Source organism: Dama dama, chromosome 5, assembly GCF_033118175.1.
Source record: "Dama dama isolate Ldn47 chromosome 5, ASM3311817v1, whole genome shotgun sequence".
Lineage (NCBI taxonomy): Eukaryota > Metazoa > Chordata > Mammalia > Artiodactyla > Cervidae > Dama > Dama dama.
Genome location: NC_083685.1, coordinates 52567297 through 52585123, shown reverse-complemented (window position 1 = coordinate 52585123; position 17827 = coordinate 52567297). Strand labels below are relative to the sequence as shown.

At 44.0% G+C, this 17827-nt stretch overlaps 2 protein-coding genes and 1 non-coding gene across 6 annotated transcripts in view; 2 read left to right on the top strand and 1 right to left on the bottom strand.

Annotated features, from left to right (window-relative positions):
- Positions 1 to 7398, top strand: part of MAML3 (mastermind like transcriptional coactivator 3) — a 450006-nt gene extending 442608 nt beyond the window's left edge. For all 3 annotated transcript variants that reach the window (XM_061142384.1, XM_061142386.1, XM_061142385.1), the window contains exon 5: positions 543 to 7398. In XM_061142384.1, the coding sequence (XP_060998367.1) occupies positions 543 to 1540 (998 nt within the window). In that variant the 3' untranslated portion in view covers positions 1541 to 7398. The remainder of the gene's footprint in view (positions 1 to 542) is intronic.
- Positions 6964 to 7036, top strand: TRNAG-UCC (transfer RNA glycine (anticodon UCC)). Its single transcript has one exon. It is a non-coding gene; the product is annotated as a tRNA-Gly (tRNA).
- Positions 7399 to 8732: 1334 nt separating the features above from the next.
- MGST2 (microsomal glutathione S-transferase 2) overlaps positions 8733 to 17827 on the bottom strand; it is a 29883-nt gene continuing 20788 nt past the window's right edge. Inside the window, exons 3-5 of one of the 2 annotated variants that reach the window (XM_061142387.1) lie at positions 12767 to 12837; positions 9446 to 9527; positions 8733 to 8969 (exon numbers count right to left, since the gene is read on the bottom strand). In XM_061142387.1, coding sequence (XP_060998370.1) covers positions 8840 to 8969; positions 9446 to 9527; positions 12767 to 12837 — 283 coding nt within the window. In that variant the 3' untranslated portion in view covers positions 8733 to 8839. The remainder of the gene's footprint in view (positions 8970 to 9445; positions 9528 to 12766; positions 12838 to 17827) is intronic. The other variant, XM_061142388.1, reaches the window with a different exon arrangement.

Genomic DNA, 17827 nt, shown 5'->3' with positions numbered 1-17827 from the left:
ACCTCATGGACTGTAGCCCGCCAGGCTCCTCTGTCCATGGGATTCTCCAGGCAAGAATACTGGAGTGGGTTGCCATTTCCTTCTCCAGGAGATCTTCCCGACCCACGAATGGAACCCAGGTCTCCTACATTGCAGGCAGGTTCTCTACCGATTGAGCTATGAGGGAAAGAAACAATTGTTTCTGTAATAGGAGCAAAAATAATATCAGGGTATATCAAATAGAAAAGTCAACTACTGTGTGATCCCAATTTTCATGTGTATTTTTATATGTTAAGGTAAGTTAGCAGTAGTCATCTCTGGATGGTGGGAATTTGGGTGACTTTCATTTTCATTTCTGTGCTTTCCCTATTTTCCAAAATTTTCAAAATCAGTGTGTTATAGTAAGAAAAATAATCATCTCTCTTTCTTTAAAGGATTTATTATCAGAGTAGATCCTTTCATCTATTAATCAAAGCATTTTTGTCATTCCCAAAGTCCAGCTACGTGTTACTGTGCACCGCTTGTGGAGGTGAGTGAAGAGGTGTGTCCTTTTTTCTCTGCAGGGTCTCCCCAGGATATAGCAGCTGTGAGGAGCCAGGCCGCCCTCCAGAGCATGCGAACTTCACGGCTGATGGCACAGAACGCAGGCATGATGGGAATGGGACCCTCCCAGAACCCAGGGACAATGGCCACAGCGGCCGCCCAGTCTGAGATGGGACTGGCCCCTTACAGCAACCCAGCTACCAGCCAACCGGGAATGTACAACATGAGCACAGGCATGACCCAAGTGTTGCAGCACCCAAACCAAAGCGGTATGAGTATCACACACAGCCAAGCCCAGGGGCCGCGGCAGCCCACCTCGGGGCAAGGGGTTGGGATGGTGAGTGGGTTTGGTCAGGGCATGCTGGTGAACTCGCCCATGACCCAGCAGCGCCAGCAGATGAAGGGGCCGGTCGGCCAGGCCTTGCCCAGGCCCCAGGGCCCGCCGAGGCTGCAGAGCATCATGGGAACGGTCCAGCAGGGAAGCCAGAGCTGGCAGCAGAGAGGCTTACAGGGGATGCCTGGGAGGACTAGTGGAGAGTTAGCATCATTCAACAATGGCGCCAGCTACCCACTGCAAGCTGGCCAACCGCGGCTGACCAAGCAGCACTTCCCCCAGGGACTGAGCCAGGTGGTGGATGCGAACCCTGGAGGGGTGAGAACGCTCAACCCGGCTGCCATGGGTCGGCAGATGATGCCACCGCTCCCGGGGCAGCAAGGCACCGGCCAGGCCAGGCCCATGGTCATGTCAGGCCTGAACCAGGGTGTTCCTGGCATGCCAGCCTTCAGCCAGCCCCCGGCACAGCAGCCGATGGCCAGCGCCAGCTTTGCCTCCAGCAGCCAGAGCCAAGCCTATGAGCGGAACCCCCCTCAGGACATGTCGTACAATTACAGTGGCGACACGGCTGGGGCGTCCTTCCCCGGCCTCTCGGACGGTGCCGACCTTGTGGACTCCATCATCAAAGGTGGACCTGGGGAAGAGTGGATGCAGGAGCTCGATGAATTGTTTGGAAACCCCTAGTCAGGAGCGGCCCTGGCCACCACAACTCCAGTGGTTTAAAGCTCCAACCGTGAAAAAGAAACAGGATGTCACCGCATCCTTGTTTTTTTGTGTTGTTTTTTTAACCCACGTGATCTGAGCAAAGCTGCAGCCAGCTGACTGTGGAAGATCCAGGCCGTCAATCCACAGCCCCGCCGGGCCCCGTTTCACCTGATTTTCACACAGCAATGGAGACAGACGCCCTGCAGACCCTGCTGCGAGAGAGGGGGACACACCAGAGGTGGGCAGGGAAGATGATTCCGGAGCCCTCAGCTTGGCACTCCCTGTGATCACCCAGCCCAGCAAGAGTCGCTGCAGCCAAGACAGACTGCTGCCCCACGTGAGGTGGCCGTCAGAGCCTCCTGGCCTTGGCCGGGGTCTACAGCTTTGGAGACCCAGAGGGGAGAGAGCCTGGGGCCGAGAGTCCCACGGAAGCCCCTGGGTGGTGGCGCAAGCCAAGAGCACAGGTCAGATACGCGCTAAACTCTGGCTGCAGAGGTATCAGCCTTCAAGACACGCTACTGGGCTTGGAGGGAAGGTACAAAGAACAGTGAGATGTCACAGAAGACAGGAGACCCTACAGCCTGTATCCTGCTCATGATGGCCTGCGGGAATCTTACAGCTTGGAGAAGGGTCCTGGCAGTCCTGGGCGGGCAGCCCTCTGCTGATGACCGTGGTGACTATTACTCCGCGGAGTTGGCCTGGAGCTTCCTGGGGGCCCGGTATGACCCGATACGTCTCAGCGGGTCCTTCTACTCCCGGAGGCCGAGGATGGGGAGGCCCAGGGTGGACGCTGTGTGTCTTGTCAGTGCGGCCGCCTTCCCCCGAGCTGGTCCCTGCCCTCATTCCTCTTCACCTACACCCCAGCCTGCCTGTGCTGGTCCTTGCAGACTATCCAAGAAGAAATGAAGCTTTTTGTCTTTAGGGAGCCTGGGCGGAGGGAAAATAAGAGCAAGAAGAACTTAGACAATGCCTGAAATGCAAAGGCCACACTGGAGTTTTTCTTTCTCTGCCTGGAACCGAGCGGGTTGCTCTGCTGCTCGGTGGTGGGTTTCCATGAGCTGCATCTGATGTTTCTGGGACACTAGGGAGGACCAGCCTGGACATCACCAGCTCTGGTTCCCTTTGGGAAAATCCCAGGGGTGATGCTCTTAAAGCAGCCTGACCCCTCATCCCTGCTCATCAGAAAGACAAATCTCAAGCCCCGAAAGCTGAGGAACTGAAAAACCCATTGCTCCACTTCACACATTTTGATAATGAAAAGAGGGAAGGTATGGTTCCTTTCCTTGAGCAAAGCGATCCCCTCTTGAAGTTCTGTACAGTTGTTCTTTGTGTAATTCACGCAGATCTGTCCTAAGTGAAGTCTGTTGGAAGGGATCCACAACCTCTGCTGCTGGAGGGCTGGTCTCATCTGCCCTACCCTCCCCTCCCACTGGCCTGTTTCAGAGGCCACGGGACATAGTTCTTGTCCTGAGTGAGTGAGCATGGCATAAGCGTTTCTCCTGCCATCCCTTCCCTCCATGTCCAAAGGCAGGCTTGCTTCTGTGCACTCACATGCCACTTGCCACACCAGAGCCCCTGCCCAGCCTGGGGAGTCACACTGAGGGCAGGTCCTGGGACTGAAGCGGGTAAAAATGAAGCGCTGGGACAGAGGATGCAGAGAGGCAGCAGGCAGGCAAACACTGCCCGGGGCCTGCTCGCCAAGGACCAAGGTCACAGCTCTCCTTGGCAAGGGGCAGCCTGGAGACCAGAGCGGGCCACGTGGGCGAGGACCCAGGTCGGGGCTGCGGTCCCTGGGGGAGGAGGTGGTGGCCGGCTGACCATGAACTCCCTGCGTGGGGAAGGCCACCGCCAAGGCAGCTCTCGAATGGAAGCAGATGAAAACCAAAACCAAACAAGAGAAAGTGAAGAAACGAGAAGACACAGAAATATATAGTTACCTTTTTCTGAAAGGTACAGGAAATAAATATATAAGCAATGATGAGGAACTGGAGGTGGCTGATGGAGGGGGGCGAGGGGGCCCCCATTCTCCCTTAAAAGCTTCCTCCGAATGCTCAGTACTGGGACCAACTACATAGAGAGGTAGATTTTAATAAGGTGGCTTCGTTTTGTTTTTTGTTTTCACTACGGTGCTGATGTATATGTAATGTCTAAAAAAAAAGTTATTTGTAAATAAGTTTTTACAATACTACAGATATCACTGGGTCTACTATCTGTAAAAAATATACATATAAATATATATATACTGTTTGTTTAAAATAGAGTATTTTTATTTCATTCCTTAACTCATCATCCCAGCAGTGGTATTGCACTTCAGATGATATCGAATTACTAATTTGTACTGTATGATCTATGGCAACTTCCTCCATTTGATTCAGATTTTTCTAGTTTTCTGGTTTTACTTTGTACATTGAGCATTGCTTCTTTCCTTTTGAGAAATGTACAGAACTTGGAAATGTAGAAATGAAGTGATGTTGGCATACCACTTTTAAAGAAAAAAAAAAAATAAAAGATCGTTATCTGAACCAATCCAAAGTTTAGTTTATTTTAGGGAATTCCCTGGCAGGCCAGTGGTTAGGACTCCACACTTTGATTGTCAAGAGGCACAGGGTTCAGTCCCTGGTTGGGGAACTAAGATCCCACAAGCCTCACAGCATGGCCAAAGGAAAACAAACAGAAACATCACTTAAAAAAAAAAAAAAGTATCTTTTAGGACTGGCACAGGCGCTCCAGCCTTAATTAAGCAGATAAACATTTTATGCCTGGGTTTTAATTGATTAATTGCAGTTCTTGTCTCGAAGTTTTGATATCATTATTTAAACATTTAAGTAACAGTGGAGATCAATCAATCCTCCCCAGCCTTTTTAATTCCACCACACTGTTAAAACATTCCAAATTTGCTCTCCAGGGGAATGTGGCAAAAGTAAGAGAATCACCTATGAAAGGAGTATACTGGATCCATCCAGGATTCAGAGCCGTGACAGTTCAGCTTCTACCTGGTTCACTCAGGGAACTTGGAAAACAATCGTACACGTTTCATTTGAGAAGGAAGAAAACTCAAGGAATATATTAGGTGGGAGAGTAACAGTAGGCCTTGCCCCACTTTAATGGACACTGTAGTTACACATGCGCGCGCGCACACACACACACACACACACACACCACAGGTGCCTTACCTCCCAGCTGCGGCTCTTTGGAGGGCGGTCTCCCGCCAGAGCCCGGCTCAGCCAGCAGCTGAGTTCCACAGAGTTGAACGTGCTTAGACGTTTACATCCCTCCAGACTCACTGAGCCAATGGCCTGCTGGTGCAGGAGCGTGAAAGCCCAGTTAACTTGCCCGGACAAACCCTGAGGCAAAATTTCTGTCCCGAGCTCCCCTCCAGGAGCTGGCAGAGGTTGGGACTTCGCCAGAAGGTGCTCCCTTGCTGGGCTTCCTGCCTTTTTCTGCCCTGTTCCCCCCTCCCCAACTCCCTCAGCTTCCCCTTCCTGGGAGCCCTTTGTTAACAAATCACTCACATGTGAATCCACTCCACTTCTAGAAGACCTGACCTAAGGCTTTCCATCAGACTTTGAAAGGCATGGTAAAAGAGCACATGTCAAAACTGTCTGGATGAAGCAAAGGAGCCCACAAGAACAGAATAAGGTCATCATCAAAAATAGATCCAAACCAAAGGTGAGTTTTAATACATACAAACCAAGAGAAGGAATGAACTTGACTATGGAAGAAAAGTCCCTTCCATGGGTAGGGACTGAACCCCACCCGTCGTGGGCTATGGTTCCAGACCAGCTGACAAATAAGAGCATGGAGGAAAAAACTGTGTGACAGTGGGCCTTGTCCCAGTAATATAGACTTAGTGACTTGTGGTCAAAAATCAACTGATTTGGGGGTGGGGATGGAAAGGCTGACAGCAGAATAAATCATGAAGCCTGAGAAGGGTTGAGTACTCCTTGTCTGGGTTAGTTAAAACCACATGTTTTTACTTACTGCCCTGGATGGATGGAATACCTTTCTCCTTTAAAATGATTTCTTATTTGTACTCATGTTGACCTTTATAAAATCTCAGTATAGCAAGTGTGTAACAGGGGAAGAAGGAGGGAGAGAATAAACATTTTTCCAAGAAGTCACTGGGCATCTGCCCCCGTGAGGAAGTATTTTACTGCTGAAAGTTAAGGAACATTCAGAAGCATTAGAGGATCTATTTCTGCCTTTAATCCATCTTTTCAAGGAAGGGTCTATTAATATCTAGAGAAATGGGGTTAAAGAAAACAAAGACTTGATGTTTTTCCTTATAATGACATTTTAGCCACACCTCATTGTCCACCAATCCTGCAAAGAAAAGAAGGGGAGGAAAAATACCGTGGGAGAGAGCAGGGCTACTTGTTTGTGTAAATAGTCCTTTATCTAACTTCTTTGTAAGTTGTGAGGACATTAGATTTCACGCTGCTGTCCTCTGGACAAGTTACCACAGACACATGTCTCATTTCATAACAAGCAGAGGTAATTAGGGCATCATTCACACACTTGGAGCTTCCCATGTGGTACTCGTGGTCAAGAACCCACCAGCCAATGCAGGAGACATAAGAGACACGGGTTTGATCCCTGGGTTGGGAAGATCCCCCTGAGGAGAGCATGGCAACCCCCTCTGGTATTATTCGCTGGAGAATCCCATGGACAGAGGAGCCTGGCGGGCTACAGTCCACAGGGTCACACAGAATCCGACATGACTGAAGTGACTTAGCCCACAGCACTCACACACTTGGGCCATATCCAGGACAGCTGCCGACCACAACTTACGCTATGGCTCTGTTCCTAACACTGATCCCAAATCAAGCATACAGCACTCAACATTAGAAAAAAGATCTACAGAGCTACCAAGAAGCTGACTTTAGCTTTTAACTTTGCTTCAGAATTTTTAACTTTTCTGTTATGAACCTTTTCCAACAGGCAGAAAAATAGTATAATGCAATGAAGAGCTATACACTTAGCAACTCAATTTGATACTTATTAACACCTCGTCATATACGCTTCACATATGTATTTTGTGGAACTATTTCAAACGAAGCTATACATAACCGGTCACTTCACCCCACAACCTCCCAGCATACAACGCCAAAGAATTAGGGCATTTTCTTCCCTAGCCATAACAACATTATAGCACTGAAGACACGATTCCCTAATACTGAATTCTTATTCCTTATTCAAATTGTCCCAAATGTCTCCCATAGCTATTTTTTTTTCTAACTAGGCTTTGATCAAGGACCCCACATCACCATTTGGGTTTTATGCCTTTTGAAGGCTCTATTAATAGAGAAAAGTTCTTCTCCCTTTGTTTATAACATTAACTTTTTGAGGCAAGGAATCTGATTTCTAAAAATAAAATCAAAAAACAAAATAAAACAGGGACTTCCCTAGCAGTCCAGTGGTTAAGATTCTGCACTTCCAATGCAGAGGGCACAGGTTCGATCCCTGGTTGGGGAACTAAGATCCCACATGCACCACACAGCAAAAAACAAAAGGAAATAAAATCAGTCAACTTACTAATACACAAAAAATATGTATGTCAAACATATCAGAAACTCACATCTCTCTGGCCAGCACATTTACTCCCTGCAGCCAAATTTATACGAATTAAAATCATCAAGAGGTTGCCTTGGTGACAACAGAATTAGAACAAAGGGAATAAGTTCTATAGTTCAGATACTATAAAGATACAAAGTTTGATATACTGGTGGGCTGGTCTTCATTTTCCACATGTATGGTTTAACCAAACTGTGTGTGTGTCTGTGTGTGTGTGTGTTTTCAGTTTACATATTTAAACAGTTCCAATTTAGATGCAAAATTCAAAGTGTTTACAAAACCTGGAGAGTAAGATGTGGAAAAGTTGTGGGTTTTTTCTCACTTCCAAATGACATGAGTCTGCAGAAATTGTGCTTTCAGGTCAAAAATTTGCTCTCTCTCTTCCTTTATTGTCTTCAATGCACAATTAAAATGTCACAACACAAGTCACTATAAATGATCAGAATACTAAAAAGTAAAAAGACCATAGAATCATGGCATTGTAAGATATCAGTCCCATTTTACCCGAGGGAAAAAACTGAGGCAGAGAGCTACCAGGGCTGCAGTAGGATAGCTGGCGAGTAGTGGAACAGAATTAGCGTTGACTGGCTCTGGGGTCTTCACGTCTTGGCTACACGACCTCCACTGCAAGCTGCCTTAGCCAGAGTCAGAGAGCTAGTGATCCCAGGCTGATGGTTCTCAACGTGCTATGGGCTACTCACACTGTCCTCTGGGATGCAAGAGGTGGTCATGTCTTCTGCCCACTATTCTGGAAACGCTAGTGTTCTAATGCCTTTATTTTTCTCTATTACTCATAGTCTCTGTAACTGCCTTTGTACCCATATACCAAAAAAGTCCTAATAAAAAGCTGCTTGAAGATTCAGGCTGTCACTTTCTTTAGAAAAATTACAGAGAGTTCTCCTGATACTAAAAAAGTGTTATATATTCTCATAATTCTATTTCCCTATGGTTCCTGAAGACTCATGCCCATTTTACAGATGAGGAAAGTGAAGGTGATCAGTCTTGTGCCAGACCATGACTGCACATCAGGGTCCAAGACTCGTGGACCCCTGCAGCAGGCCCCCAGCCCCGCAGGACAGGGGATGTGCAGTGGAACCCAGCCTAGGTTCTCTGGCCATGACCATGATCTCTCTTTCCCTATCCAGGGGCAAGGTATTCCCCAGGCACTCATCTCTGGATGGTTTCTTGAAAATGACAGATTTTTTTTTTTTTCTTTTTAACTTTGTAAAGTCCGTTTTCACAGCCAGCTGTGTTCTGTGCTATTAGTTCATGACTCTCTTCTCTGGCTACTTTATGTGTTTGCTGACTTCCTCCACCATCTGTGGCATTCCTGCAACCAATGAAGTGGGCTCAGAGCCTTTTCAGCACCTGTCTGGAACTCCCCATCACGAGAGAAGCAGTCTTAGAGGCAAGTGATAGTGGTGGTCCATGGAAAGCCCCAGACACAGACAGGTCAGGTTGCTTTCTACCCCCATGAGCAGCCATGACTTCAGCATGTGCTTCTAAAACCAGGGCTCAGCACACATCCACTGATGTTAGGATATTTCCCCTCAGAGCAAATTTTAGGAAATCTAAAAGGTATGTTTCTATAAAGACATTTCAAATAAGAGAGAATTTTATTTCTTTTAATGGAACAAGTGGCACCATCTAACCTTGAGAGTGGAAACATCTCCTATAAGCATTTGCACAAAGGAAGGAGAAATGTTAGAAGTGCCTCAGTTTCTTGGCAATATCGATGTCCAGGTATTCATCCAGAAAGCTGTTCAAAATCCCCACGGCACCTAGGACAGCCAACAAGGCCAAAACCCCCAGACTCAGCCGGAAACCAGTGATCCTGTGGGCAGATATGAGAGACAAAGGTGATGAATAAACAGGGTTACAGGGAGGAAGCTGGGGAGCCCGAAGCAGACCTCGCCTATGAACACTGCCCAGAACTTCTATGCTGTTGCCATTTGAACATTTTGATTCATCAAATAAATTAAAGAAAATGCGTAGCTCCTTTGAACATTCAAAGGATTATCAAGGCTGGGCAGGATTATTTCCTTGGCGACTTTTGGGAAATAGTGCAAAATGTTGGCAAGGATTTAAAGTGCAATGGTCAAAGAGTGCACACTTAGAGCACAGTTTTATGCCTTCAGTTTTCTGCCTCACACCTAAGTGTGTAGGCCTTGGTGAGATCTGGCCGTGGGTAGGCAACATACATCATTTTTTGTCATCACAGCCATCAGTGCTATACTACAGGAACAGAAAGCTAATATAGACCATCCTGCTACATTCTGTCTAAATACACAATTCTTGGGTGCTCCTTACCTTTTTTTAGCAGCTTCTGCATACCCCCAGAAATACTGATGACGGGAATAGATGTACACCAGACCCAGACAAGTAGCGAAAACTAAAGAGAGAAAAAAAAAAAGCAAAGACATAGAACATGATGGCAGACTCTCAAAATGTGGTAAGAAAACTGAGAAAACACTCACAAAACGTGTATCTGACAAAAGACTTGTGTGTAGAATATATAGAGAACTCAGACAATTCAATAATGAAAGGAAAACAATTTTTTAATGGGTAAAATACTTGAATAGAAAATTCACATAGCAATATAAGCAAGTGTACCAATAAGCATGTGAAAAATTTTTCAACATTATTCAACGTCATTTGATATTAGCAAAACTGCAATTTAAAACCACAGTGAGGGGACTTCTCTGCTGGTCCAGTGGTTAAGACTCCATGCTCCCAATACAAGGGGCCGGTGTTTGATCCCAGCTCAAGAACTAGATTCTGCATGCTGCAACTAAGACCCAATGCAGCCAAAGAAATTAAAAAAAAAAAAAAAAAGTTCCCATTCATTTAAAAATAAAAATAAAGCCATAACAAGATGATACCACTGCACACCTACCAGGATGGCAAAATTTTTAGAAGACTGACAGCACCAATGTTGGGGATGTTGGAATCCTCATACATTATTGGTGGGAATGCAAAACAGTTCGGCCGCTTGGGGAAAAGATCTGGTAGTTTCTTAAAACACCAAACATTACTTTTTGACCCAGCAAGTCCTTCCTTTCCTGTGTATTTACCCAAGAGAAATAAAAGCACATATCCATAAAAAGACCTGTTCAGAATAATCACTGCAGCTTTATTCATAACAACCCAACACTGGAAACAGCTGGGAATCCATCCCCAGGAGAATGGATAAGTGAACTGTGATAACCATGCAATACGGAACCCCACTGTCGATGAAAAGAAATAGACAACTTGCAACAGCATGGTGAATCTCAAAAACATTTTGCTGAGTGAATGAAGCCTTATATAAGAGTACATACTATATGATTCCAATTATGGCAAGTTCTAAAATAGGCAAAACTAAACTATGATGAAAAACATCAGAGCACTGTTTGCCTCTGGGCAAGGGACAGGGAAGAACCTGAGGAGACTTTCTGAGTGGTAGTCATGTTCCACATCTTGATAGGGATCTGAGTGACACCGGTTTATACATTTGTCAAAACTCATTAAATGGTGCCCTTTAGATTTGTGCATTTAACTAAATATAAATCTTACCTAAAACAAATGTGAGATGCAGGGTGATGTTCTGCCATCTTATCCAATGGAAAAAAATCTCAGTATCTTTCTTGTACTAGGGACCTTTTCCTCAGCAAGTCACAGATGCAAATTGCCAGAGTCCTCTTAAAAAGACTAGAAGTCTGTTTGTAGGACTCTGATATGATGGATGAAATTCAATTCATAATTTTATTAGGTCACAAACTTTTTTTTTTTTTTTGGTTTCTACTACATTCCAAGTGTCCTTATTCTAAGGGTTGAGGTTAGCAGTAAAAAAGACACAAGCTCCCTGCCCTTATGGGTTCATCAGCAAAGACAAAGGGGAGAATGAGAAGAAAAGTACAGACGAATATGCTGTGAAGGAAACAAAGGGGGATGTGCCAGGGCGAGCTGGGGGGACCCACCTTTAGGAAGGGGTCAGGGAAGGCCCCTCTGAGGGATGATGTTTGCGCTGGGCCCTGAAGGATGAGAAGGAGTGGGTCCAGCAAAGAGCTGGAGGAGAAGGGTTGGCAGGGCCACCTGGCCTCTGAGGAAGGGGAGAGATCTTGAGCACACCATGGTTCTCGAAACTCCCTTTCTAAGCAACTGCTCCCACAAAGTCAATGAGAACTGGTCAAGGCAATTAATAAGCCACCTAACTCTGGATGAGAAAGAATGAAAATTACAATGAGATACCCAAGACAGCCTTCCCTGACAGGCAGTCAGCCTCATTCAGCCCATCACAGTGAAATCCAAAGGGTCAAATGGCACAGGCCGGGTGCCACTACCAAAAAGCTCTTTTCTTATTAGTTGTGAATGTGCTCTCACCTGACAAGAAACTACCCTTCTTGCCCTTAAGGGATTTAAAAAAAAAAAAGGTGAATTGGAATAGAGTTAAGCCTTTCTCTGAAAGATATTTTAACTGAAATTTTTCAGTTGACAGTAAAAAAAATTATAAGAGGGGAGGTGACAGGGTTGCCTTTGGAAAGCAGTTAAATTTTGGTTGATTTAAATCTTAGCAATCAAATGTCAAACACAAATGAGGCCATGAGAGTTATCAGAGAGAAGAGAGATTGAATTTCTCCAAAAAGGTAGTTGGTGTTAATCTGACCCGTGAAAGGGCTAGGCAGAGTTTGGGTAAAGCCCTCAGCTCCCCAAAGTTCCCCCATTCAAATAGAAAACAGATATTTACAAAGTTTCTAAATCCAGTAGACCACATTCTTGGAAACTCCTAAGAAAAAGCACATGGGTTGTTGGTCAAATACCTATGAATCCTGCTCTGAACTTGAAAGCTAATTTTCTCCTAAACTGGTGAAAGCTAAGTTGGATAAAAGACTTAACCACTCTGTACTTCAGTTTCCTCACCTATAAAGCAGAAATTATGGAACCTACCTCATAAGAAGGTTTTTAATCCTGTAAGTACTGCATATGAGATAATATATGTGTGACACTTAAAAACAAAGCTTGGCAGGGACTTCCTTGGTGATTCAGTGGTTAAGAATGTGCCTTTCAATGCAGGGGACACGGGTTCGATTCCTGGGGAACTGAGATTCCACATACATCAAGGCTTCTGAGCCTGCATGCCGCAACTACTAAAGCCCGCAACTACTCAAGAGCCTGTGCTCCACAACAAGAGAAGCCAACGTGCCACAACTAGAGAGGAGCTCCCACATGCCACAACTGAGACCCAGAGCAGCCAATTAATTAAAAAAAAAAACAGTACCTGGCATGAAGTAAATACTCAATAAAAATTAGCTATAATAACTAGGGTGAACTGTTAATTCTGTGTTCTGTTCCTACAGATAAATTAGAATTTATAGAGTGTTAGACTTGAAGACAATATCACATGTCATTTTCATTCTGGAGTCCCCCACATCTGGTTTGTTCCAAGTTTTTATAAAAAAAAAATCACTGAATTAAACTGAAATGAAGCCAGATTTAGCCTATCTGTAGCACAATGCTCTTTGAGGCAAATGGACAGTGCTTCTTTTGCTTAAAACAATTTCCAGGATCGGTAGATGTGTAGGTGAATATCTGCTACTGAATGGCTGTAAGGATCACAGTCGTCATGAGAACAGAGTTGTCTTTTAAATTTACCTTGGTTGAAATACCATCCAGCCATCCACAATGTGATTATGAATATTGGATAAAACTCCAGACAGTTTTGCCTGCAGGTAAAAAATAAAGATGCAGGTTATTCTATGAGAAAACTATACACCAAAGCAGTGATTTTCACCTAGAGGTAAATGTCCAGCCTCTTCTTACAAAAATAATACAAGAATTAACCTAAAGAGCATAAGTGTCCTTATAGGTAAAATCAGTCTTTCAGATGAAAGTGTGAGTCGCTTAGTTGTATCTGATTCTTTGGAACCCATGGACTGTAGCCCGCCAGGCTCCTCTGTCCATGGAATTCTCCAGACAAGAATACTGGAGTGGGTAGCCATTCCCTTCTCCAGGGGATCTTCCTGACCCAGGGATCAGACCCAGCTCTCCCACATCACCAGCAGATTCTTTACCATCTGCACCTCTAGTCTTTCAAGGTGAGACTCAAACATTTTTCAAACCTCAGAGCAGGGCCAAGAATCAGTCTTCTACCTGTAAGTTGCCAGTAGTAGAAACGAATTATAGCTTTTCTGAAAGACAGGCCTAGAGATGGTTCCAATTCTGAGCCTAAAGATCATTCTGTATCTTATCTAAATAACCCAGTAAATAGCTCATTTGTATTAAATGGATTTCTTGCCCAGAATTCTCTTGCACCCCGTGCCTTCCATTTGAGTTGCTCATTGTATTAAATAGTTTTCAAAGAAATCCCCTAAAACCTCCTGAAACGAATGAAGCATATTTCATTCCCATTTTATGGAGGGAAAAAAACAAAGACTGAGAACCCAAGCTGATGATGCCTCCCAGAGAATCAGAGGAAGTCTGTGTCATCTCCAGACCCCTCTGTCCTAATGTCAAGTTAAATTGCTTCTATTCATAGAAGACTTGGGTGGAAATTTTGATACTATTTTAAGCAAAAGGCAATCATTATCTGGGAACTATAATTAATTCATCTGCACCTAGCAAAATGAAAAAAGATGAATTACATTCATCTTCCTTCCTGTGCTATGCCCCCAAGTGATCTTGGTTAGGTTGGCTGAGCTCTGTGCTGACAATACCACAATGAGGTAAAAGAAAGCTTTAATGTAATGTGTAATAAGGTCTTGAGTCGATCCTGGAGGAAGAGCGATAGACTACAGGATTAGAAATGATCCTACATCCTTCCTGTAAGGATGTATATAGGATCCTTAAGTCTTAAAGCTTGAGTATGTAAGGTTACAAGGCAAATGACCAAAAAACAGTTGATTCTGGTTTTTAAAGACTGAGTCTTCTAACCCAGGTCACCTTGAATGATTCTTTTTTCTCTCTCTCTTTTCCCTCTTCTTTCCTCAATGGGTGGGGGAGGGGGGGAGTGTTTTGTTTTGGTTTGTTCCCTTTTGTGACCAAGATGCTAACATGGGAGGCTCTTAAACTTCCCTCCTCCGGCAGGTGCAATGAATGTGCAGATACACACAGAGCAACTCCCTCTGAGAGAAATCCTGAAACCAGCTGAATGACTCCTACACATCAGGCAAATAAGAAAACAGCCACACTGGGAGTTCCCTGGTGGCCTAGTGGTTAGGATTCCAGGCTTTCACTGCTGTGGCCCAGCTTCAGTCCCTGGTCAGGGAACTGAGATCTTGCAAGCTGAATGGTGTAGCCAAAAAAAGCTACATTGAAACAAGCAAGAGAAGCTGAGACACTCTCCTCACCTCTATCACAGCATCATACATTCAGGAGGAAATCCTCAACCCCAAGCTTCTCCCTGAGGAGCAAATTGGTTAGACTGCACATCTCACGCTCCAAGTTTAAAGACTTCCACCTGAGGTTTCCCCCAAATGCAACCCCACAGGGCTTGCATCCATGAGACCCACAGGACTATAGCAAGCAAAGAAGCATTTCTTTACAGAGTACATGAACACTCAGTATAGCTAACCATCCAGGGCTCAGTGCAGAGGAAGTAGGCAAAAAGTCATGTCTCTAGTCTCCCTCTAGAGAGGGTCTGCCTCCATACTTACAAGCTGATGCCTAGAGACCCTGCTTCTAGTTTAGCACATATACAGGGGCTAGATGAGATCCTCCCTGGAGCCCATGGGAGCTGATGGGCACTTCCCTTACCTACTGACTTCAATTCACTCCACTGATAAAACGAGATTGCCAGCCCCTGTCCAGAAGGAGTTTGCACACACATCTGGCACCCTAGATTTTGCAGTTGCTCCCTGAGGGACAGGCCCCAAAACTACCCAACTCTGATAGCAAATGAGGCTTGCATTCACAGGTCCTACAGGACCATCACAAGCAATGAAACAGTTTTAAACTCAGTGGGCCAGAAGCGGGTGGGAAGATATATTCAAACCGTTGAAAGAAAAAACTGCCAACTAAGAAAACTCTACCCTGCAAAGTTGTTCTTCAAAATTGAGGGAGAGATAAAGAATTTTAGAAACAAAATCTGAAGGAGTTCATCACCACTAGACATATAAGAGATGTAAAAGGGAGGTCTTCAGAAAAAAACAAATACTATATGATATCACTTATGGGTGGAATCTAAAAAAGTACAACAAACCAGTGAATATAACGACAACAACAACAAAAGCCATAGAACTCATATAAAAAGGCTTAGGGGAAAATATCCTTGACATTAGCCTTGGTAATTATTTTTTTTTGATTTGGCACTAGAAGCAAAGGCAACAAGAACAAAAATAAACAAGTGGGACTAAATCAAACTAAAAAGCTTCTTCACAGCAAAAGATGTCACCAAAAAAATGAAAAGGCAATCTGTAGAATGGGGAAAAAATACATGCACACCACAAATTTGATAAGGGGTTACAATCCAAAATATAGAAAGAACACATACAACTCAAGAGCAGAGAAAACCAAAGAACCCAATTAAAAAATGGGCAGAGAACCTGAACAGACATTTGTCCAAAGACATAAATGACCAACAGGTACATGAACAAGTGCTCAACAGTGCTAACCATCAGCAAAATGCAAAACAAAACCATAATGAGATATCACCTCACACTTCTTTAAATGGTTATTATCAAAAGACAAGGAACAAGTGTTGGCGAGAATTTGAAAAAAAGAGAACCCTTAGACACTGTTGGTGAGAATATAAATTGATGCGACCACTATGGAAAACAGCATGGAGATTCCTCAAAAAATTAAAACTAGAACTGCCATATGATCCAGCAATCCCACTGCAGGGCAAATATCCAAAGGAAATGAAATCACTATCTTGAAAAGATATCTGTATTCTCATCTCGATTACGCTGTTATTCACAGTAGCCAATATGGAACCAATCTAAGTGTCCAGCAGTGGATGAATGGATAAAGAAAATATGATATACATATATACAATGGAATATTATTCAACCTTTAAAAAGAAGGAAATCCTGCTATTTGCCACAACCTAGATGAACAAGCAGGGCATTATTCTAAGTACAATAAGCCAGACAGAGAAAGACAAATAGTGCATGGTACCACTTATATGTGGAATCTTAAAAAAAAGAAAAAAAGGTGATCTCACAGAAACAGAAAAGAGAATGGTGAGTGCCGAGGCCTGAGGGTGGGCAAAATAGGGAGAGTCTAATAAAAGGGTACAAACTTTCAGTTATAAATTAATAAGGCCTGAGGATCTAATATATAACATGGTGACCGTAGCTGATAATACTTTATTGTATAATTGAAGTCTGCTAAGAAAGTAAAACTTTGGCCACCTAATGCAAAGAGCCAACTCATTAGAAAAGACCCTGATGCTGGGAAAGATTGAAGGCAGGAGGAGAAAGGGACAACAGAGGAGGAGATGGTTGGATGGCATCACCAACTCGATGGGCATGAGTTTGAGCAAGCTCCAGGAGATGGTGAAGGACAGGGAAGTCTGATGTGCTGCAGTCCATGGGGTCACAAAGAGTCGGATACAACTGAGTGACTGAACAACAAAAGAAAGTAAAACTTAAGTGTTCTCACAAAAAGAGTAAATATGTAAAGGGTAACGGACGTGTTAACTAACTCAATGGGGGAAATTCTATCACAAACTATATGTGTGTCAAACCATCATATTGTATACTTTATTTTTTTTAATAGATTGATTTTATTTTTTTTAATTTATTTTTATTAGTTGGAGGCTAATTACTTCACCATGTTGTATACTTTAAATATGTTACAATTTTAATTTGTCGATTATACCTCAATAAATCTGAAAAGAAAACCTCTAACAAAAAAAGAACAAAGAATAATTATAAAGTGTAATTCTTTCCTCATTCTCCATAAAATCTACAGGAAATTGCAGATGGGTCAACTCAACCTTATTAGTTTTGACTCAACTACATGAGAAAAAACTCCCTGATAATCATTCAACCATCTCTTAAAGCTGGGTAAGAAAGCTGCATAATTAACTGCATAACTCAGTGCTCATATAAAGCCCACTGCCGGCGCAGAGTCAGAAGCACGAGTGGACCTTTCTAACCCCACACCGGCAATGACGACAGTGAAGTCACCCACTCCTCTCTCTCAGAGCCAGGGAGCAATCATCAGACCCCCTGGCACATCAGAAATGCGGAATACAAATGTCAAAAGCTCTCCTCTTCATTTTCTACTGCTGTCTTTAAAGTCTCGAAAGACCCACAGAGTGACCTAAGGAATGTCTCGTCCAGAGTCTGACACTGACACCCTCACGAATCATTGCCACAACTTTCTCACACTCGGGGAAAAACGGAGATCTGCCTTGCTGCCCTTTCCCCTCCCTGGCACTATTTTGCTTGTGATGGTTGCTTTTTCACTAATGTAGGTCGCTGCAGTAGGTTAACCGAAAAGACACTTTATAAATGTGAATGGTCAGAATAATTACAGCGATGTTAAAAATCACTTCCTTCTCCTCAGCTAAATCCATGGACCTGTCTTTCGTGAAGTATAAGAGAATAATAGCAGAAGAATGCTCTATTTTCCACACTCATTGGATGTTTCTGTGATCCTTTTTGGAAACAAAACACAATGGTCCTTTTATCTAGAACCTTCCCTGGTAGCTCAGTCGGTGAAGAATCTACCTGCAATGCAGGAGATCCAAGTTCAGTCCCTGGGTTC